This window comes from Trametes versicolor (assembly GCF_000271585.1).
Source record: "Trametes versicolor FP-101664 SS1 unplaced genomic scaffold TRAVEscaffold_15, whole genome shotgun sequence".
NCBI lineage: Eukaryota > Fungi > Basidiomycota > Agaricomycetes > Polyporales > Polyporaceae > Trametes > Trametes versicolor.
The window spans coordinates 386,673-409,418 of record NW_007360335.1 but is presented as its reverse complement, the minus strand read 5'-3'; the positions used below and the strand labels follow the sequence as shown (position 1 = coordinate 409,418).

At 55.7% G+C, this 22,746-nt stretch overlaps 3 protein-coding genes across 3 annotated transcripts; 1 reads left to right on the top strand and 2 right to left on the bottom strand.

Annotated features, from left to right (window-relative positions):
* Positions 1 to 1,967: 1,967 nt before the first annotated feature.
* Positions 1,968 to 10,408, bottom strand: TRAVEDRAFT_61398 (atypical/PIKK/FRAP protein kinase; the record flags this gene model as incomplete). The annotated part of the gene is made up of 27 exons (XM_008046925.1): positions 1,968 to 1,983; positions 2,038 to 2,143; positions 2,199 to 2,264; positions 2,318 to 2,383; positions 2,443 to 2,959; positions 3,013 to 3,398; positions 3,450 to 3,555; positions 3,614 to 3,751; positions 3,806 to 3,961; positions 4,022 to 4,222; positions 4,273 to 4,436; positions 4,486 to 4,675; positions 4,731 to 5,009; positions 5,070 to 5,358; positions 5,410 to 6,155; positions 6,218 to 6,512; positions 6,539 to 6,660; positions 6,719 to 7,336; positions 7,391 to 8,072; positions 8,125 to 8,362; positions 8,415 to 8,615; positions 8,664 to 8,858; positions 8,918 to 9,111; positions 9,166 to 9,470; positions 9,531 to 10,069; positions 10,117 to 10,246; positions 10,292 to 10,408. The coding sequence occupies 27 exons, from the start codon at positions 10,406 to 10,408 to the stop codon at positions 1,968 to 1,970; spliced, it is 7,062 nt and encodes a 2,353-aa protein (XP_008045116.1).
* A 596-nt stretch (positions 10,409 to 11,004) lies between these two features.
* On the top strand, positions 11,005 to 14,501 carry TRAVEDRAFT_75455 (uncharacterized protein; the record flags this gene model as incomplete). The annotated part of the gene is made up of 8 exons (XM_008046924.1): positions 11,005 to 11,138; positions 11,191 to 11,367; positions 11,420 to 12,162; positions 12,617 to 12,885; positions 12,939 to 12,945; positions 13,011 to 13,287; positions 14,154 to 14,169; positions 14,231 to 14,501. The coding sequence occupies exons 1-8, from the start codon at positions 11,036 to 11,038 to the stop codon at positions 14,499 to 14,501; spliced, it is 1,863 nt and encodes a 620-aa protein (XP_008045115.1). The 5' UTR covers positions 11,005 to 11,035.
* Positions 14,502 to 19,509: 5,008 nt separating this feature from the next.
* TRAVEDRAFT_24728 (uncharacterized protein) lies at positions 19,510 to 21,009 on the bottom strand (the record flags this gene model as incomplete). Its single annotated transcript, XM_008046804.1, has 4 exons — positions 19,510 to 20,036; positions 20,088 to 20,390; positions 20,416 to 20,706; positions 20,769 to 21,009. 4 exons carry the CDS (start codon positions 21,007 to 21,009, stop codon positions 19,510 to 19,512), a joined length of 1,362 nt encoding a protein of 453 aa, XP_008044995.1.
* Positions 21,010 to 22,746: the final 1,737 nt, after the last annotated feature.

Below are 22,746 nucleotides of genomic sequence, written 5' to 3'. Positions count from 1 at the left end.
AGAGAACCCAGGACGCTCGTCGAACCCTATGCCGCCTCGCTCCTTATATTATTACCGCTCTGCGGGCACCTCGCTACGATCTGTGCCCCCATGTGCCGCTGCGGCCCTTCTTAGGCACCCTTCAACGCCCGCTGGCGACCATGGGACGACATCACTCGGGCCCGCGCCGCCCCTGGCAATGACAACGGTCCTGCGGTATGCGGTAGAGCATATGTACATGTTGATAGGATACTCTCCTGCCTCTCCCATTTTCTGACGTCTTGTCGACGCCGCCGCTTAGCGTTCTCCTGTCGACGTCATGCCCGTAATCGCTGCCGAGCCCATTCATCGGTCCCCGGGTGCCTCACGTAAGTCTCTGAGTGACTTATTCTGTCGCAGACATTAATGGAAGCTTGGACAGACATTCATTTACTTCGTACCTCCAACGTATCACGCTCTTTTCAACTCCACCAGGGCAACGGGCGTGGCTACCTCGCCAGACGAGATGCTGGAACAGAAACGGGAACTGCGCTTTGGGCGACCGGGCTTGCGCTTGTGTGCGCAGGGGTGATGGTTATACTCGTCGCGCACATCTGCATGCGGCGGCGGGGTTTGTCTTTGAGCTGGCTATTCAGTGAGTACTCCTATCCTGAGAACCAGAGAGCACGGCTTATCGTGTTGCGTGCAGCGGCTGCGAGGCGCCGCTTTGCGAAGGCAGCAGGGAGTGACTGCGTGGATACCGAGCCAAAACCGTGTATGAGCGGTGTTGAAGGGAGGACCGGGGAGCTTGCGTGCCATGCAACCGCGCCCTCATTGCCAGGAGACGCAGCGCCTTCGTGGGAGGGCTCCTCGGCCGACATGCGCGAAGCGCATGGCATTGCGACGTGCTCGATTCCAAGGAGCGTTTCTCCGGCCAACCCCCTACCGCGTCTCTCTCCGTCATCGACCTCTTCCTCAGGATGTGCAAGGTCAGAACTTGAAGGCCCTTCGGAAAGTCCAGCCCCATACTCGGCGACCCTTTCGGCGGAAGGAGATCCCTACTCCGACGATCCCTTCGCCTCGTCGCACGACGCGGAGGAGACACAGAGCGAGCGGGCTGCCACCCCTAGCGTCTTCGAAGCTCCGAGCGCACGAACGTCAGTCGCCGCGAGCATGTCCGGGACATTGGGCGGCATGGACGACTCCGGGTATCTCTCCGACGCAGCCACCGTCTCGACCGTCCCCCCATCATATCGCACATACCGGCCATCGGTCCCCAACCTGCTGGACCACCCCCTCCCCCTCCCGCGACCTCTTCCGCCTCTTCCTGGAGAGACTCCGCCCCCGCCCTCAGCCTATATCGGGCAACAGCGAGGCCGCGCCTCTGTCTCACGGGCTACCAGCAGTAGTATGCTTGAAGGATCACTCACCGATTCGCGCCGGCCGCGACGGGAAACACGTAGAGGGACTGGTCTTCCTCGAAAGTCCGTTGATGGGGGTATCAGGCTCGACGGTCTGGAGCTTCCGCCGGCATACGGACTGCCGGACGCTGGTTCAAGTGAATCCAGGGATTAATGTCAGCGGCAGGGGTCGTAGTCGGAGTCAAAATACGGAGGGTCCGGGGCTGTATAGACTTAGCAAGCGAGGTATATCTTGTAGAGTATCACGGTACGCATTGGAAAGACCTTGCTCAACGAGCTGTGGGACACGCCAGAGGAGGGCTTGAGCCGCACTGCTCGATGTTCCACGGTATGACCCGACTCGGGCTCGTCGGACTTGCCTGGCAGACGCCCCATGCTCCCACCCCGCCGGGCTTTCGTTTGTGAGACTCCCGTACACGCTCCCGCCGTTCTCGATATGACCGCCGTGTAGACTCTTCTAGCTAAGATTAGGATACTACGATATCTGTACAATATGAACAACTGAGGTAAAGAAACCGACCGGAGATATACACTGGCAGCCAACATATCGAGATTATACAATGCAGCCGACAACAGCCCTCAGAGAGTTCACCAGAACGCGCACCTGTGTTGCCATAAGTCAGTACAGTTCCCAACGAATATTCGGCCAGAAACTTACCATCCGGAGAAGCACTGGCTCAAGTTCTCTATCGACGTAGCCTGCAAGATCAGCTTTTCCACCTGCGCGGGGACCGTTAACACTTCGTCGGGATCGAAATCACGGCCTTGTAACATCGACGTTAGTTGTAGAAGCAATGCAGTACGCAGATTAAAGCGTACCGTTGAGCTTATCCTGTACGCGTCTATACACGACTACAGCACGTTCGTTTTGCACTTCTTGCGCTTCTGAGTTGCGATATCAGTATGCTGGTCACTGCCCTGGTCAAAATGTTGCGTACCGTTCAAGATGCTGTTCTCGTCGACCTCTAGCCTGCGGATCGGTGCCGTGGGATGTGCAACGGCGTCTTTGCCAGACTAAAGTCAGGACATGTACAGTCGCACTGATAACGAGGGACGCGCTAACCTTCGTCACGCCGCGCCTCCACGTCCGGCTGCATCAACCGCCAGTTGATCAAGGGGTCATACACAAAAGCCTCCAGCACGGCCATGAGCGACTCCTTGTTGTCCCGAAGCACCTTCATGCTGATCTCGCACGTTATCCTGAAGCTGCCCTCGATCCCGCTCACTTCCATCGCGTGCGTGAGCATCCTCGTCAACCGGAACGGGATCTTCTCGGGAAACCTCTCGCGGTGCATGGCGACCTCGAAGCAGTCGCCGAAGTCAATGTGTACGACCTTGGCCGTGTGCTGCTCGAGCATAATGTTCGACGGGTGCCGGTCGCCGAGCCCGAGGATGTGCCCGACCATGCTGCTCACGGCGAGCGAGCGCGTGTACGTCGCGCGCCGCTCAAGCCAGTGCTCTGAGTTGACACTCTTGAGCCACAGAATGCGGTATAGATCCTGCCCGGTCGTGTTTTCGAGCGCGTACTCGAACACTTCGACTTTCTGGAGAAACGTCAAGTTCTCGTAGTCCGGCGCCATCTGCAAAAGGACTTCGTTAACTATGGTTCCGCGCACTGCCGCACAACACCGACCTGTAGCATTAAGCGGTACTCGATATCTAGAAGAACCTTTCTTGACTTCCGGTAATCCCGAATGAGCACGTGGAGTGTGTCGCTGTCCTTGACCCATCCTTGCAGACCGGCGTTGGGGGCGATAGGGATGACAGGGAGGTGGTGGATTTGCAGGCGCCGCTTGAAGCAGTCTGTATCGATCACCAGCAGTCTGTTGACCAAACCGAACAGCTGCATGACACGCTCGTCTTGTCGCATGTCTTCGTGGCCCTTCAATGCGAACTGGTGCTCGTTGCCATCGCTGCCTATGATTGATAGCTTCCGAGGGCGTTGCTTGGATGAGATGACGGTCAATTTGGGACAAAAGTTGCAGATCTTGACGACGGGCTTTCCGCTCTGGTACGTGCCTGTGTGGCCGATGTTAGCGAGCGATCACTACCTGATTTACGACAAGGTACCTGGAACAGCGAGATCGAGGTTCTTCGCTTTGAGCAACTCGGGTGAAACATATTGCAGGTCAAGCATCGTAAGCTGAGGCAGCTGCTTCTCGATCTTCTTGAAAACCTGCGAAACGGTCGGTGTCACCAGGGAACATCTGTAAAACACTCTCACGGAGACTTGCCTCGTAATATATCTCCCAAGCGATCTCGATATATCGCTCCTCCATGTGGATTGCGTACTGCGTACATGCTTCACGGGCCGCATTGAGGTCTCTCCCGAACGCCTGTGCAAAGGATATCTCGCGCGTCGTTTTCGGCCCCTGCGTTATCAATCAGCGACTAAAGAATCTAAATGATCCCATGCTGATACTTACAGCCTCCAGCAAGTCGTGCAACGGCTTCAAGCAGTGGATCATGCCCATCACGTTACGGTCAGTGAAGTAGAGGCGTGATGCCTCCTCGAGACCTTCGTGCCACAACTCGTGCCAGAGGATAGCTACCCGGGTCAGCTCATGACCGACCAGAAACGCCTGGACCGAACACGAGCTACGATGAGTATGATTCCAGTTGTGGATTGGCGGGAAACATGCCTGCTCAACAATTGCTGAACTATGTTCCCGCATGCAGTTCATGATGCTGAGAGCAGCCGCCTTCCGCAAAGTGCTCGATGACTTTGCAGCGACCGTGAGGGGATACACCAGGGCCTGAGGATGGTGCTTTCCGACGTCGATGAGGAGGTTATTGATGTTCCTCCGGATGTTGTCGCTCGGCGTCTGGATACGGGCGATGATCTAGGATAGGGATGAGTAGCTACTGAAAGAATATGCAGTACATGATATACCTGAGGGATGACCTCTAGCCATGTGTCGACTTCGACATCAGCAAACCCACTGCTCATAGCGTGACTGACGTTGTCATGAGCGCCATACTTGAACCAGAGCGTCAATAATCGCAGGGTGTCTTGCAACGCGTTCACTTTCCCCAGCGAGATCGCGCGGAAGAAGCCTATACCCCCGTTACCAACATGGAAGAAAAAGTGTGTACACCAGCGTACCATTGACCGACGATATTATGTGAGTGGTAGGGTCTTGGCTTGGGGCGTCGCCTGCTCTATTGCGCCGTTGGCTTTCTAGGAATCCCACCACATCGAAATTTGCCATCGCCCACGTGTGCCACGCCTTGTACCAACCGGGGTCGTAGTGTGTCGCGCGAGAATACGACTGAAGAATGTCCACGGTGTTCTGCTGCACGAATCTGCTCAAAAAATGCTGTCCCACTGCGCACAGTGACGAAACGTACCGAATCCCAATGCCCTCCAAGTGCGAACTGCCACTTTCCCAGCTTCACGTAGCAGTGGGCAAGGAGACGGGAGAATTCCTCTAGCCTTCTGTGTCCTTCGGGATCACTAGCGGCCCGAATCGTGGCGTCAGACTGGATATCTCGGGAGAGTTTGGCGGCCAATTCGTGGAGAGAGTTCAGAGCCTCTTCTTTCCGTCCCTTTGCCCAGTTGCATTTGATGTGGGCGTAAACGACCATTGGCGGCGCGTTGGTGTAATCCTGAGCACGGGTATTTGGCGTCTGAAGGAAAGGCTGCCCAGAAGTCAGCCTCTTTCATGTGCGCTGCATACACAAACATACTGTTTCTGGCCAAAGGAGCGAGTTGATGGTCTTCTCGGCCAGGATAATGCGATCGGACTTGCGGCAAAGGTTCGCGAACTTAATCCACATGACCGGATCGTCTTTGGGAGAGAGGACCAAAGCGCGGACTTGCAGAATGCGCTGCCAGACCTCGACGTCGGGCTGGCATCCCTGTAGCCTCTTCGTCCATGTCTTCTTCATAGAGCGTCGGCGTTCTGGCTGATCCATGTGCTGCTTGTAGTTTACAACCTCCTCAAGCTCAGAGAGCATCTGTGCCCGGACCATGGTGCTACGCACGAATCAGCAACAACCTCGTTGGCATACGCTTGATTCCACCTACTTGTATGATCGTCCGTAACTTTCACCAACCAGTGAAGTGAGCTCGGGACCAAGCAAGTCGCGGGCCTTTGCAATCTGCGTCATTGCTTTAAAGAACTGATCCTGGTGTACCGCCAGAATAGCACGATAGAACGGCCGGTCGGCTGAGTCAGATTTCATCATCGCGATGTAGTCCTCCGTCGACTCCCAGTCGTTGAGCGCCCACGAGGCCGCAAAGGCCATCGGTGCGATCTCCTTGCGGTGCTCTGGGATCGAGTTTGACCACGTCTCCTTGACCTGCATCGCAAGGTGGTCCCACTCCCCGAGCGCATGGAGGCACTTCATCCGGCCGATGGCGATATCGGGTGCCCCAGGGTCCTCCAACTCCCGCTTCTCGTACGTTTCGAGCGCCTCTTGCCAACGCCCGAGGCGCTCGTACCACTCTTCGTGCTTGCTGACATCGTAGTGGTCCTGAGAAATGCGCAGTGTCCCCCACGCGGCATCGTGTTGCTGTAGATTCGAGTTGATAGTGATGAGGGAGTCGATGATGGTGGATGACGACCCGCTGAAAAACTCGAGTTCCTTGTAGTGTAGTGCCTTCGCATAGGCGTGGAATTTCATCGCGCACTCGCCCAGTGTCTGGTTCTCGATAGGAAGTGGCTCATTCTGGCGCTCCATGAACTCCGCTAAGTTCAGCAGCTGATGCACAAGCGCGGATGGCGCGGTACTTGAGGTAATTGCGGACTCGATAGACTTTACCAGATCATCCTGCAAGCGACGTTAGACAGTAGATCAGATGTGATGAATAGGGAAGATGCTAACCAACGCACCTGGTACTGATTGTACAGCTCTCCCCAGCAGGACAAAAACGCGACATTGAACAGCTCCCTCGCAAGAGGTGTGTGCACATCAACGAGAGACATGCATGCCCGCAGCGCGTGCGACGGAGATTCCCGCATGAACTCGACGGACAGCTTCTGAAGCCACTCTATCCAGTCTTCCTTCGTGCTGACCACCGAGACGTTCCAAGCCTGCTTCAGATGTTGCTGGTTGACCGCCAACTTTGTTGCCTCCGCTAGAGCCTGGGGTTCCGTTGCTTTGCCGATTCCGCTGGCGCTGGAGTGACTGGGTTAGGCGTTTCGACACGTCACATAGATTTGTTAGGGACGTACAGGCCGAACGAAGAGGTTTCTTGTGGCAGCCGTTCTCCCTTCAAGAGCTTGTCAATGAGGCGCTCATACCGGGGATGGGAGATGCCATGTCGAATGATTGTCTATAATTTGCCAGTAAATATCAATTCAGGGCAGATCAACCAGCTCTTCCCGACGTACCTTACGGATCGTGGGGTGAAAGATACAAAAATCCGACCCAAGCTGCATCATGAGCGCACACAGCGTGTCCAGCGCCGCCATTCTCAGCTCATTGTTAGGCTGGTTCAGCACGCGCACGAGCGACTGCGTGATCCGCGAGGCGCGGTCCGAAAGGTTCACCCGCTTCGTGAGGCCCTCGATTGTATGGATCGCCTTCTTCCGCAGCGCGGTCGACGCGTCCTGCCGCTCGTACGTCTTCACGATGAGCGGGATGACGAGCGGCAGGTATTCTTCGATGTTCGCGCCGAACGTGAGGAAAGCATCGAAGATCTTGATCTGTGAACTGCTTGTGCGGTTGTTCATGTCGTACTCAAACACCTTGAGAATAGGCGGGAGGATCATGGGGATGAACGGCTTGAACTCGGCGTCCAGTGCCTGGCCAAGCGCCTCAACGAGTGACATGAGAGGACGCTGGAGTGGAACGTTGTCCCACAAGTCTTGCACGAGCTTGAAGATTTCTGTAGCGTGATTCCGCACGTATGGCTCAATGATCCCAACTAAGATCGCAAGCTGCTCTAGATGGTAGACCTGAGTGCGAGTGGAAGAATTGCGGACGACGGTAGTGAACGCAGGAATGATCTGGTTGAGAGACTGTCAAGACCATAAAGAATACGCAATCGGGTTGCGACACACCTGCGGGAGGAACGTCGCGCACTTCAAGCCCTGTGTCTTGAAGATGGACATGATCGCCTCGATAACTTTGTAGTGGTGGCTGTTCAGAGACTTGTCCTGCAGGACGTTCAGCAGCGCGTTGATAGCAGCCGTCTGGTAGTAGTCGCTCGTCGCCGTCAACGCGCCTGTGATGTTCGGGGATGGAGCGTTCACGAAGCTCAAGGACACCTCGATCACGACATCTTCGGCCGGCTTCACCTTGCGGCGGTAGGGGTCAAGTGCACCGAGGATACCGAGCACCTTGACCACCTCGCGCCGCACTGCCTGGCGTGACTCCGACCGCAGGATCCGGCCCAAGATCTGCAGCAGTTGTGGGTTCTCAACAAGTGGTTGGATCACGTATCCTGTGCTCGAGCAGAGCTGACCGAGCGTGTGCAGCGCGGCATCGCGCTTCTGCAGAGACGGGTCTGCAAGCTTGGCGATGATGACCTCCATGAGGTCCGACACATGCGGCATCATATCCTCCCCACCGACGCAGGCGAGCTCTCCGAGACACATGAGGATATTGGCGGAGACGATCGGGTTGGGGTCGTTCGCCTTCGGGAGCAGTACGCGGAGCATAGACATCGAGTACGGCCTGATTAGGCGCTGAGTAGCGTTGATGAGCACCGCCAGTAGACGCGTGCACTCCTCGCGGTCGCGCCTGCAGAATGAGCGTTAGTCTACATGCAACATCATACGAGCCCCGTACGTACGTGACGGAGGAGTACTCTAACCCAGTCAATAGCTGGATGAGAGTCTTTCGCAACGAAGGCATGACGTAGGCAGGGTTGTGCATGGCCAGTCGCCCAATCAACGCGGCCGCCGCAACGCGATTCTCGAAGACCTCGTCATTTACAGCGACGAACAGTGAGCGAACGTTCTCCGCCTGGGCGAGATGCTTGTCAAAGCGCTGGTGCAAGGACGATAGCACGGTATGTCTGATCTCCGCATCTACAGAGGAGCCTTAGATCTAGAGCTGCTGATTGTCACAGAAAGTGCATACCTGGATCTGCGATAGCGACACTGAGGAGCTTGTTAATGGCGTCGCTTATGATCTGGATCGAACGGTTGCTGGCTTGATAGCATATCGGGTCGCGGACGAACAGACGACAGCACGTCATTGCAGCAGCGCGGCGAACGTCGGGGAAGTCCGAGTCCAGGTATGGCAGTGCACAATCGTGCACAAACTCGTTCAGGACATGGCCTATAAACAACTTCAGCAAGAAGTATAACCTCTTGCGCTGGAACCTACCGCTGAAGTCGAACGTGTGGAGGGTCGTCAGAGCAAGGGTGAGCGTCTCCGGCGTCTTCTGCAGGTTCACGATCTCGGTAGGGAGACCGTCGTTCTTGTCGGTGTTGAAGTCGCCACATAGCAGAGAAGGCGGTGCACCAAGTGGCCTGTATGGCTGTCCGCTGAGTATGTACGACAACTTATCCAAGAGTCGTTCTAATTCAGACTCGTCATACGCTATCGAGAACTCAAAAAATATGACATATCTTACGCACCTTGAATGATCTTCAATAACGGGGGTACGTGTGTCGCGATAGCCACCAACGCCTGGCGAAGGGACTCGCTCAGCCCATAGGAAAACATATGAACGAGTTGATCGTGCAACAGCTTGGTAAGACTAGGACCGACTGCCGCAGCAAGCATGCCGACGCATTGGAACATCGGCTCTTCTGGCGGCGCGTTCTTCTTCCTATGATCCTAGTTAGTACTCGATTACTGAGCGCCCTGCGAGTGGTTTGCGTACCCCTTCATTGAGAGACCCTGCTTGACGTGGGTCATGATGGTTTCTAGGAACGGCTTCATATCGCTGCCCACCGCGGTTGCTACATGTCCGATGGCAATGAACGCAACTGAGCGTTCTGCAGGTTTCTCGAGCTGCGTAAGGAGGTGAGCGATGCCTTTGTGCAGCAGGTGTTCGGAGAACGACGCGGTGTCGTAAACAGCCAATGTGGGAATGAGAGTGGTAACCGTCTTCCGCACGAGTACATCTTTGTGTGTCTTGAACGAGAAGATTTGCTCTGCAGCGTCCAGAAAATGCTTCTTCATGAACTGCATTCCAACTCAGATGTAAGCCTGGGTTGTTGAACAACGAATAGGGGGAGCACATACCATGCCACCATGCAAAAAAAGCTCTCGGTAGGTCAACAGCGAGCCGTGAATGATCTCATGCTGCGCCAACTTCAACCCCATCTGTGCGTCCTGAAGGATCTTTAGCGAGAAGGAGCTTCTGGTCTGGCGTTCGCGCGGGGCTGCAATTTCTAGACAAGCACCTAGGAGTTCTGCGGTGCTCTCGCGGACTATCACCCGAGAGTCCCGTAACGGAACGAGAATCCTCTTCAGGACAAGTCCGACATGGGCGTGGAAGTACGCGGGGCAGTTGCGCGCGAGTTCCTTCAGGATGAGCACGCCGGCATATCTCCCATGCTCCTGCTTGTCGGCCTGTAGCAACTCGACCGCTGCTTGCACCTCGGTGTCCATAAAGTAGTCACCGAATATTGTTCCGCCTATCTCGGAGACCTGTCCGAGAGTCTTGGACGCCGCCAGCATGACGTCGATATCCGGGTCTGGGAGCAGGGTCTTGACGTAGTTGTACAGTCGGAAGAGGTTGGATTTGGAGTCAATCTCTCCCTCCACCCTGAGGAGGTGATCTTAAGACGGGTTAGACAGTTTCGTGAAGCTTGAGAAAAGAGCACACCGATTGCCAGTACGCCTCCCAGCTTCTCCGTAGCTGTTTGGCTGTGGACGAGGCCGGAAACCTTCTTGAGGATCTCTTCCCATAGCTTTGACACGGCGTCTGCCGAAAGCTCCGGAACGGCGTTGGAGATCTACGGAGTGTGAGCACTGGAGTTCGATACACGGTGATTGCGTACATAGCGCTGCAGCTCGATGGCAGACTGCGTTTGTGTGTCAGCACTTCTGCTCCGCAGTCCCTGAAAGAGCTCGTCTAGTTTGCCAACATGCTGTGAGGCGAAAGCGGTGGTCGCCATCGCGCGCGATATGGATAAATCACCGCACACGCAGGGCCCGAGGTTGAAACCGGCCAGATGACCTACAGAACGAGATGGTGGGCGATGTTATTGACCGTGACGGCACCTGTTGGGAGCATACCAACACAGGTACTCCAGGAGCGCCTCCCGGGCGGACCTAGAGTTGAGTACAAGGCGCTCGGATGCATCCGGGCGCTGCCGCTACGCCTAACTTAGCTGGCGCCCGCATTCCGTCGCGCGGACGTATCAGATCTCTCGGCCCGATATCACACTCACGTTTGCACCTCTCTTCTCACTCGACTCCTTCGACGCCGCTGCCATGCCAGCACGGACTGGCAACATTCTCCACGCAACCTCTGCGCTTGCGTCTCGACCGCGCCTTCTAACGCAGTAGATGCAAACCGTATCCGGGACGCCGCTTCCTGTGTCGGCCCAAACTCCCCAGTCAATGGCCCCCGCGACGACACCGCTCATGCCGATAGTCACCAAGCGCGGGCGCTGTCATGACTGTTCGCAGTTCTCGCCGTCGCCACGCCGGGAGCCGAGGCGACATAATTCCGGTGTGTCCTAAAAGCCAGCTGTCGACTCCTGGACCTGCTCTACTTCCTCCTGTCATACTCGTGCTCCATGCAATCCGCTATCGCTCGCTACCCACCTGGGAGGACCAGGCCTTCTCCGAGCAACACACATGGAGATCATGGGAGCTCGCGTACGCGACAGTATCCTTCAGGTACGAACTCCAGATACCCATCTTACCGAATATGCGCTGACTTGATATGAAGTCGGCCCGGGTACCGAGAAAGTTGAAGTCGACGTCCAAGACGGCCTGCAAATAGCTCTCGGAGTGGCTGCAGTGCTGGTCGCTGCAATCGCGACTGCAGTCATCCTCGGCGCGCTCTTGTCATTCGTCCGTAGGAGGCGCCGAAAGCAGGGGGACACGGATGATAACGACGATAGCGGTACGCCATTAAGTCTGATACGGTTTGGTGGCAGCGCTGATTGACTTCGTAGATTCATTGCTTGGGGACGCATGGGCGTGGTCAGACCCCCCTCAAGACGCGCTGACACTGGATTCAATCAACGGCGACGCGCCTTCCCCCACCAACTCGTCCAGAGCCTCCAGCTCCCCACTACCCAGCCCGGTGTACGGCAGTCCGCACCAGACGCCCTACTTGACCCTCCGCATTCCCGGAGAGCCCGCAACGCCGCAATCTGACAGGGGTTTTGTGCCCATCCTGCCATCTCAGCTTTCACGCGCCAGCACCGCCTCTCGTCGAAGTGCCTGGGCATGGCCATGGTCGCGCCGCGCCGCAGAGTCCTACGAGCACCTCGTGTCTCCCGGAGATGAGTACACCTACATCGCCTCCGTCACGCCCTCGACCGCTGGTGTGGCAGAGGAAGACACCTTCTGGGACGCCCCCGAGTTGACGCTGTTTCCGCCACCCTATCACCATCACCATCCATCGGCACCTCGTCCTCACGCCCCTGGAAGTGGCCGCATTTACCTTACGGGCCCAGCGGTTTTCCCAACCCGCGCTCCCCCACGGGCTCACGGCGCCGCGCTGAGCGTCCCACCCCGTGACGACGGAGAAAGCGACGTCGAGGACGAGATGCCACTTGCCGAGACGCGCCAGCGACTGCTGGATGGCGCCTCAGCGAGCGAGTCAAACCGCGGGGACGCTCGTACATCGAGCCAGCCTCAGGCTGCTACACAAGCGTGGCTGGTGCCAGAAACAGGCAACGCGAGGGTGCCCGTCTGTCCGACCTCTCCTCCTCCGTCCTATCAGGACAGTGTATTCGCCTGATATCTCAGGGATGGCCAGTGGTAACGTATTAATTAATGTAGTGTTTTTATTACTTTCCTTATGTATCCCAAGGCCGCACACTGTACATCTCATGCACCCTCAGGTTTGAACGACGTGCTCGAACTCGGCCTCGGCGGCGACACAAATATTCGCGTCGGGCGCGAATCACGCCCACGTGATCGTTCCCACCCTCTCCTATGAAGCGCCCGTTGCGTAAAGTGGGCGCTCCAGCCGTACCGCGTACTCCCGCCTCCTCCCACACCCGATGTGTATACGATGATGTCTCTATCGTTTTCACAGTATGTTGATATCACCCTCTTATCGTCGCCTATACCTCACATTCTCGTTCTGCGCCGCGAGGTCTCTTGAAAGCCTGTTTTCGGAAGCAAGTGTTGACTCGCAGGATTCTTCGTTCAATCCAGCGGCCCTCAACGCGTCGTCCGCGGCGGTCCAAGCCGCGCTGCTCAACCACAAGGTCTCCACACATGGCCTCCTGCTCGCGACACTCACGGCATTTAATGCGACGACCGTGTCCCCGAGCAACACTACTGGATCCCCGAGTAACACGTCCGGCTTCCAGGGCAACACGATCGCGACCGCTGCTCCTACCAGCCAGACTACACCCATCCACCAGGCACTCAAATCAAACTACAACCCCGGCTTCCTCAACTTGTGAGCCAGAGTCTCATGTTATGCAACTCAGATCTGACACCTGGCTGTCGTAGAATCGAGGTGGGCATTGGTGTAGCTGTGGTAGTCTGCCTATGTGCCATCGGCCTGTGGCAGTGGTGTCGTAGGAGAGCCATGCGAGCTCGCTTCGGAACGCCCCCGGACCCGAGTCATCTCAGGGTAACGCTGCAGATGCGCCCGCGGGTGTAGAGATGCGGGAAGCCCGGTCTACGTCGGAACTCGGAGATGGCTTCGCGTCGACTGTGTCTGTGATGCTTGCGGGTTCCAGCGGCAATCGCCACGTTGAACCATCACACCGAGCCGCGTTCTCTCAAGACCGACTCGTTCGCACTACGGAGAGGCAGACGAACACGGAGGTCCCGGAGGTCATTCACGAAGCAGAGCGTTAGTGTCCGCTATCCTTACCTCTTCTGGTTTCGGTCCGGAACAGGAGGACGTTAAAACGCTACGATGTCCGGTATACCCTATAGCTACTTTTTTATTCTGGGGACGATGCATGTTATCTACGTATACCCACATACCACGGGGTAACCCGGCATATAATATTGCGGTCGTACTTGCGCTCTCTTAGCAAAAGGAAATGCGAAGGCTAGAATTGACGTGAATAGACACGGTCACATGATCGTTCCCACAGTCCCAGTCAGTGCGTCTTCGCGATGCGCCCGACGACCCGGGCCTCTTCCCCTTTGCTACCTCCTGACCACCTCATACACTTCGACGAGATCTGGGCTTGGCGACACGCAGTAGTCATGATCAGTGAGAGCACGCGTGAACAGGTATCCGGTGTACAGATGCATTCCTTCCATCTTCCATCTGTCTTCGTGGTGTGGCTGCACAGCCGCGACGGTGCCGCGGTCTGTCAAGGGAAATGGGCAGTTCCCGTGGCACCTGCGGACATATCAAAGTATATCGACTTCCATGAGCGCACGATGCGCCTTGTCCCGAAGGCTGTCTACGTACGTAGCTGTGGCTGTGAACACTGCGTCGGAGCCTTTATGATCTTACAGGAGGCAACGCCGGGGATGCATGTGAACCCCTCCTTCATACACCCCTCGCAGTCGCTCTTACTCTCATGTTACCGGAAAAGGAGCCACAGTCCGAAAGTAACCCAGGGGATGGGCCTTCTGTTCCTCCTCCAGGAGGACAACCAGTCGCCACTTCGAGCGACGTCTCGTCCACTCTATCTCTATCAAAAACGCCTTCGGCCACCTCTTCGCCATCTCACAATGCGCAATCTTCCGATGGTTCAGGCCTACCTCAAGCAGAGTACGTCCGCTCACCTTATGCTCTAAATGCTACAAGCCGATTCTGACCCTCAGCAACGCAGCATCAACGTCATCGTCGCCGTCGCATGTCTCCTCTTCATCACCATCTGCATCGGCATGGGCGGATGGGTCTACTATGTGCGACGCCGAAAAGCCGCAACAAAAATATCCCGCGATACCATGGAGACACGAGCGACGAGTCCGACGTCGTCCATAGCCGGGCTCATCTCTCCCGACGAATCGGTCCTACACGAACCGACGGCATTCTATGCGAGTCGTATGGTGCGGTCTCGCGATAGCCAAGTTGGACCCCCGCCTGTGGAAGAAGTATAGATGGTACGGCACGGGGGGACCGTATTCAGCTCAGCGGCTACAAAAGAGCGCCTCTAGTATGGAAATACACGATATCTATGTGAGCACCTTCTACATATACTTTGCAACGCAGCAGAAAGTTTACTGAGGACGTCCAGAGAGACCACATCTTTCTATGCGATGCTTGCACGTAACTTATATCTATTATGCTCGTTGAATATAGAGTAAATATATCGTCCAGTTCGAACGCATTCGAAGCGTTATAAATTGCGCATGGCTGCTCTGCCTGCGCTTATCGTCTGCCTGCTCCCCGACCGTGCTCGTCTCTACCTCCACCAAACCCATGCCGCGCTGCTACCTCGACCAGTCGCTCAAACGCATTGGAAAAAGGCCCGAGATACAAGAGACAACCATGGATCAGAAGTTAACGTCAGAACTCTCGGAAACATGTTCGAGCGGAGCGAATTGGACACGAGAGCGCCGCCGGGAAGCATCCATCTCAGCGGCCGACTCCGACTCCGGGACCTGAGCGACGTCTGTGTTGTCTTCTCTCCTCGTCGAGTCCACGAAAGATCCAGAAGCGCACTGGAGAACCAGCGGACGCCTGGCCGGCTCGAGGTCGATGGCGGTGGCGGTAGCCTTCGCTGCGCCTTTCCGAAGGCGTCTGTTCTTTTTGATGACTTGTAGCTCTGTGGGTGATGACGCACCGGGCTGCGACCCCAGGCCCGAGACAGGGAGCGCGTGGGGCCGCGTGGCGTTTGTGGGTTGGAAGTGATGGGATAGACGGCGGGTGTGGTAAGAGGGCGCAGCGGTGTGACTGGTATGATAGGATGGGGGAGTCGTGGACGGCGCGATCCCCGACAGCGTGTCTCCTACAAGAGTTGTAACCGCGCTTCGCTTGTCGGCGGTTTGGTGAATGTGGATTGCCGCACTAGTGTTTGAAGGAGCCGGAGGAGAGGCTGCGTCATGAACAGGGAAATCATGCGGAGAGTGAAATGGTAAGGCAGGAGGGGTGGGATATCTGGTTGAAGCCGTTTCAGGAGTGTCCCCATGCGATGGATTCAGTGCTCCGGCCTTTCGGTGCTGCGTTCGTCGAACTTTCAGTTGATGTCCTTTGGCGAAAGTCCATACTATGGCCATGAAAGCGCAGGAACTGAGGACGCTCGCCGCTACGATCACGGAGATGCTAGTCATGGGAGATGTGAGAAATCACAGCGTAAAGCCGACCTCGCGGAAACCTTACATTTCAGGAGGAGTGGTCTTCGACTCTCCCATCAATTCTGCTAGCCATCCTCCTTCGTATGTCGCGTTCACATTGCCTGTCCAGAGTGTTCCGAGGGGATACCCCATCGCTGCCCCGGGTTGACCATACAGACTCGCATCCTTCACGAATGGGAATGAGAGGTTCAGCAGTGCGGAATCGAACACGGAGTATGACTGGTTCGTGGTGGCGTGTAACTGGAACTGCATCAGTCTAAGGACAGTGAGTGGGCAATCTGGAGAGCACGAGTACGGTCGTGTCTACTCACCCTGCTACGTCTCGCGACAGAGTTGTATACACATCTAAGGATGTAGCCTGATCCGTCGAACTGTCGTTCCATCCCGGATTTAGTACACAGCAGTCGGCCGTGATAGAGTACAGGACCTATAAGGGATATCAGTCAAACTACAGACATAACTCATGATGGAAGAGTACGTCCGCTTACCATTGCTACTGCGCCTCTTTCGTATGCCAAACTGAATATATCGGCATCTTCTGAGGCACTGGTGGCATTGGAGTCGCAAGACACCAGTGCTATCCATGGTGTCAGTGCTATCCGTCGTGTTTGTGAATCTCTCTCTCTTCATCCCTAGGAGGAGCATGCAGTCGACTTACTGGATCCTCCACCGAGACCAATCTCCGTGAATTGAATGACGGCGCCCCGCTAGATTTAAAGCCATATATCGTGACCGGGAGTAGCGGTAAGGTTAAAACTTCTTATAATGCGGTAGAAGGCGGGTCTACATACCAGCAGAGGTACGGTGTCATTGATCCTGTGTGCACTTCCTAGAATTTGACGCCGTATTGGGGCAGTCAAAAATATTTGGGGATACCACTGTATGCCCAAGTAAAGCTCCTCTTGCGGGGCTGCTCTTGAGAATGAGCCACTGTTCTCAGGCTGTGCAGGTATGTATGCTTGTGTAGCCGCAGTGAAAGCCAAGGCTAATAGAGAAGCAAGACGCGGGGAAGAGGACATCGGGACACGAAGTAATCCAGGACAGCCACTGGCTGCGAACACTGTCAGCTTTATATCATGGGTTCTAATCATCAGGAATGTTCCCATACTCACCGCTTCAACGAGCGTTGAGGCGTATATCCTCACAGTCGGTTCCGCCGGCACTCATCTGTCCGTATGAATACGATGTGCGCTTCGGTATTCAGTCTTATTCGCGAGCTACTCACCATCGTATGACCACCAATACAACTTTCCTGTCTCTAGGGAGTATTGAACGACGTCGAGCCATGCGGTTAAAGCCACGTTTCACTCTAGAAGTAGATATCAGCACGACTGAGATAACATGTCACCGGCTTGATGCGGAACTTTACCGTAGTAAGATGCACGTTATTCTTCGATGTGCATCACATCCTACAGCGCCATGTAAAGCGAAACGACTATGACGGGTACTGACAAACATCACGCATCTCGGGGGTCCCGGGGCTCCTATCTAATCCGCACAGGTGCCCGCCAAACCCGAACGGCTAGCTCCGAGCGTTCAACGGAACGCGCTTATCGAACATGTTTCGCCTGCCTTCTCTTCTCTCTGCTCATCTTGCACATTGCTCGCTGTATCTCCTGCCTCTCGCGATCGGGCTCAATGGAAGTTGTACACTTCACATGAAATGGTATTTCTATAAACCGTACGCCATACTCTGAAATTTCCTCTAGAGCTCTAATGCGATTGTCCGCGTCAGACAAAGGGACAAATCAGAGCACCGGGTGGAATTTGAATATCGAACACGGGGACGAGAGCGCGCCAGCCAGAAAACGAACATTCCGACGAGCAGCACAAGCCGTATGTGCCCAAGTGGTGACTGATCTCGCATTCACGTGTGAGAACAGCGCGAGAGGGGACTTTGTCTTCCTCTGGAATTCTTCAGCGTATATGGCTTGAGCGGGTGTAATTACGCCGGATCGATGAACTCCAGAAATCATTGATAGAAGCATCATAACGGACCATAGTTGGGACCATCGAAATCCCAGCAGGGCATCGTACTTCCGGTACGTCGGCAGGTTTGCGGCAACCTCGATGTGACTGAAGGTTCGAAAGAAGTACAGATCCAAACAAATGCCCGTTCTGTGAGCGCTGAGCTCCGGCATCATATCTCTTGACGTTGGAAAACAGCGGCGGGACGGGGCATCACTGACAGCCTGACAACCGTCGTACCGTAGTACGCACTCCCCGCGCGACGCCGTGACTGACGATGCAAAGAGAGCATGAAGACCATGAACCAGATACGTCAACGGCGGAGCACTCGAGACCTCCTCCCATCCATCTCAGCAAAGTCGGTAGCTACGGCCGGATACCGAGCTATTCCATATCCCGAAAATCCGTCTGGTGTCTTCGCCGTGCCGCGTTAGATACAGGAACCATTACAATCTACCTGGCATGGCAGGAATACTGGTAAGTCTACGGAAGTCTGCTGTAATGTTTGTATTCCGGCTAATCTGCGCAGAGATCGAGTTCTGAAATACTCGCTTTCAACATACAAGCTAGAGCGGATAAGAAAGAGCTCGAGAAAGATATAGGCTATGGAGCTGGCGTAGTGGTCCTTGTCGTCATAGCCCTCGTGCTAGCTGCCGTAGGCCTCTTCAAGTGGATTGCACGCCAATGCGGTTTCCGGCGCGTGTCAGTAAAGGGACTGGCTGGTACGTGCTGTATAGTTGAGCTGCGATATCGTGCTTATTCCTACCCACAGCTCTGCTGAGAAGAACGAAGACGTCGCGTGATCCCCAGAGCGACGGCTCGTTTCCCTCGTCGTCCCACGAGGAACGCGCTACCGCACAAGTCCCGGAGGTTGCGTATGCAGAGAGGGATGAGAGCGACCCGTTTGCGGCCCTGCCGACTCTGCTTGCCGCAAAGAGCATACCCGCACACACGGATGAACACCTTCGATCGAACCATCCCTCTCCGCGGATGCTTCATCGCGCAGGGGAGACCTCGACAGCAGATGCATCCACAAGTTATGATCACGCCGATCGTATGTCATGGACAGCACAACCAAAACACCTTCAGCACCCAGCAAGGACGCTGAAACAACGGCGTACGTCTCTGGCCAGCACCGGCATAGACAGCCTAATATCCTCCGGCGGCGAGGATGGATACGGAACCGACATGACAACGATGTCGACGCTCCCGCCGTCTTACCGACGACATCGCTCCATCCCGGACGTCCCTTCCCTGCCTACTTCGCCCCCTATCCCTTCGACTCCAAACGTCTCCGCGGTAGTCATAGCCTCTCCACCACCCGCGTTTGTGCGATCAGGTCGGCGAATGCAAAGGCACCACCCGGAGCGAGCAGGAAATGCGACGCGGGCCTCTAGACGCTATGCCTCAGCGTCCTCGGAACGTCGGAACGCTATCCCGGCGCCTGGTGTAGGAGAGTCGAGCGGGCTGCGAAGAGGTTACGGAGACGCGGAAAATGTTGAGGTGTCCGGCGCGTACCAGCCGAGGAAGTCTGCGGACGGCGGAGTGCGGCTCGCAGGTGGTCCGCCGGACATGCCGGCAGAAGAGGCGCAGAGGCGGTTCGAGGCGTACGCGTATGAGACGGCTTCAACAACGTCCGCCCCATCATATCATACGGAATTCTGAATTCTATGTAGTGGCATGAAACGCGTGCAGACAAAATCGTGGACTTCGTGTATTTTTGTAAAGAAAAACCCCACATATAGGTAGTGGCCGAGTCGTCATACTTGTGCGCATGTAACCGCTCCGAGACGTCTCGACCCTATAACCCTACTCATTGTGCATGATTGTGAGCCACCGTTGGTCACGAAGGATAGACGTCGTAAGATGGAGGAAGTGTGTGCACTATACTTTGGTTCTCGATCTCCGACATCGCCATCTGCCGCCCTGGCGGTCCTCCATCAATGCGGGTCCCGCCGTCCCGCGACCGTCGGGGCTCTCGCCTGACGTCCAGTACGCCAAACACCTCTCCAGGTATCATAGCTGGTGGCGCAGGAACGGGGTCACCGTCCATGGGGAGCTTGCTAAAAGGGTGGGAGGGCAAGTGTGTCGTCGAGTGAGCAGGAGTAGATGCGAGGCCTAGGGGAGACGTCCCCGCGCGGCCAAAAGCACCCGCCCCCACTGGAGAAAACATGGCTCGAGACGTATCGAATGTATCGCGGTATGAGCGAGAGGAAGTAGGTTCATACCACGCCGTGCTCCCATCGCGGTCGTTGATACTGCTCGATGCAAGATGATATGGCGACCGCGCATCGGACTGCTGCGATGTGTTCGTCAACTGGGGGAGCCCGGCCACCGGAAGGGCGTGCATAGCACCAGCGAAATTTGGGTCTAACGGCAGATGAGCCCGCGGGACGCATGGTAAGGATTTCGCAAACATACCGAATGGCGTAACATTGCTCTCTACCGTATTGCGCTTGCGGCGGCGACACACCCACAGCGCTCCTAGGATCAGCAGCGCTTCGACAACAGCCGCTGTGATCCCAACTCCGGCAATGACGCCTGGAGAAAGGCTCAAGGACTTGTCCGAAGTACCGGGAGTAGGAGAAGCACCGGAATTGGAAGGCGAACTTGGAGCGGAAGGTACACTAGTGGATGGGGCGCCTTGAGTAGAGAGCGACACTTGGCCGCTCTGCGTCCTGGTCGCGGTCTGCGTTTCGGACGCGTCCCGCGACGTCGCCGTCGCTGACGGAAATGCAGTCAGAAACACCTTTGAAGCCCTCAAAACATAGGTAGCTACCGTTCGGGCCTCCGATCGTAGGATCTACGCCGTCCGCCTTGATGAAATCAAACCAGTACTCTACACCGACGTTCTCGATCGTGAGGGTGTGCTGCCCAAAAGGAAGAGTGCCAGAATTGTAGAACAGGACGCGGTGCTGCTCGCTGGAGATGGTTCTTGGGGGAGCATACAACGTCGTGTTCTGGCCGTCAATGGAGTACAGCGAGGTGCGGTTGAACGTCCCGACGGGGAACAGAGCGCCGTAGACCGATACGCTGGTCCCTAATAATGCAGACACGTTCAGCGTCAAAGCTCGGACGCCCGACAGAGGATCTGGACAGTACCTGAGAACATGAAGTTTGCGACGGCGCCGGACAGGTTTGAGTATGTCAGCGTGCCAAGGTAGTTGAGCTGTTCTGGATCGGTGAACAGACTCGAGGGGCTGCTCTGCCATGGGCCTCTGTACTTGATCAGCAATGAATCCGAGTCATCGACAACAAGTAGAGTCTCCTGCGTATCGCTGAGGACGAAGGGTACTAGAAGTAGACCGGTGAGACATGGACGCGTAAAGCTTAGTGGGAGCATGGGGAGTCGACTGTGGGGCTGACACTGCTGTGAGTCGCGCGGTCTATGCATATTTAGCGTGGAGTTGCTACTCACATGGACAGGAACATCGGAATACTCGGGAATTGATAGCGGGAAAGCATCTTTCAGTATAGGTGTGCTGTGAGGGAAGGCTGTTCAGTAGGGGTAAATATAGTGTAGAAATGTGGGCTTGTCACATGACAGCACCCCGCCGTCAACAAAGCGAAGCCTGATACACCACGTGAAACCATGCATGGTGTGTGCGTGCACAACACGATTCGAGTACGGTATCGTCCGAACTGCATCGTCAAACACCACCAAACGGGATTGAGGTCTTCACGATATGCTGCGGTTTGCGCCAGAAAATATCTACTAGGGGAGCTTGATGATACATGTTATCGGGGCGTGGATTTGATTCCGTTGCAAGCTCCGCCACTTTAATCTTCGCCTGATATCCGACGCCGGCGGGACCTCAGGTGGTGCTGCGAGGCCGAATGTTTGGGACAATGGTGGTAGAAGTTCAAGCTAGCGCCGAGCTTGAATCAAATCTCGGTGCGATATGTTGCAGAATGGCTCGTACGAATCACCACATATTCCCCCGAGGTTGGCCGCCTCGCGTTTTCGACTCTTGCCGCCTTGCCAAACACTCGACTTCAAGTTCGCCGCCCCTCGTCTTGTCGAGCTGTTCTTCACGTCTCCAACTCAAAATCTGGTTCACTTCCTCGGTGGCGGCAGATGCGACCGAGCCTCCCATCTTGCACTCTAGCCCATATCTCCTTGACGACGTATGGCCCTATATGCCAACCTCGGACAAGATTAGGCACTTGAGCTCGTAAAAATATCGCCCTTGTGCGATGGTGTACCGGAGCTTCGATAGAGCGACTACACTCCCAGACAGGCGGAATTCTCAACTAATAACACATAATACCACCATAGCACTTCGCTCACAGAAGGAGAAGTACCTAGCCACTCACGGGGTATGCCATTCTATTAACGGGCCATGTCCTGTCGCTTCTGGCGGTGCTCAGTGTGCATATGTCCCGCCATTTACAAGGTTGTGCTGTATGCTGACCATATCAGGATTGTGCGCCACAGACGAGCTAGAAAATTACCTACTACTGTTCCTCCTACAGAATAGAGTACTTGATCAAAGATGCTCACGGGCCATGATGGACATGGACACTGGATTAGGCAGAGCAACGCATGTCCCACCGGAAACGATCAGCGTGTCTCAAGGAGGGTATGTGAAACGCACAAACTTAGCGGTAGGACGGCTTCTTAGGAACCTAGAGCTTCGCTTTAGGGGTTTTCCAGTGGTATTATAGATAGCCCGACACGTTCTTCAACTACTTCCTCCAGCAATGCACGTTCCCCGCAAGAATGACCACCAACTCGCGCGTAACGACACGCGGCCGCTCGATGAGAGCGGAATGTTGGTCCGCTCATCGGTTAAATTAGACGTTATCAGTAGCACGGTTCAGGTGTAGAAGACCAGACGGCCACATGGACAGACTCAATAGGGATTATTTGCAACGCGTTTTTTCTGTCTCGGGTGGAGCCCGTCTTGTCTCGGGTGGGGCAACAACGTGCGCCTGGCGCGCGTTAGAGAGTACGTATAGCGGGGCAGCGAGCTCGTCGACGGGATATTGGCGCGCATTTTGTGGAGGCCGTAAAATCTTGCTCCACCGTACTGTCGGTCTTACCCCACGAAGGCGGCCCCCGTTGCAAATAATCCCT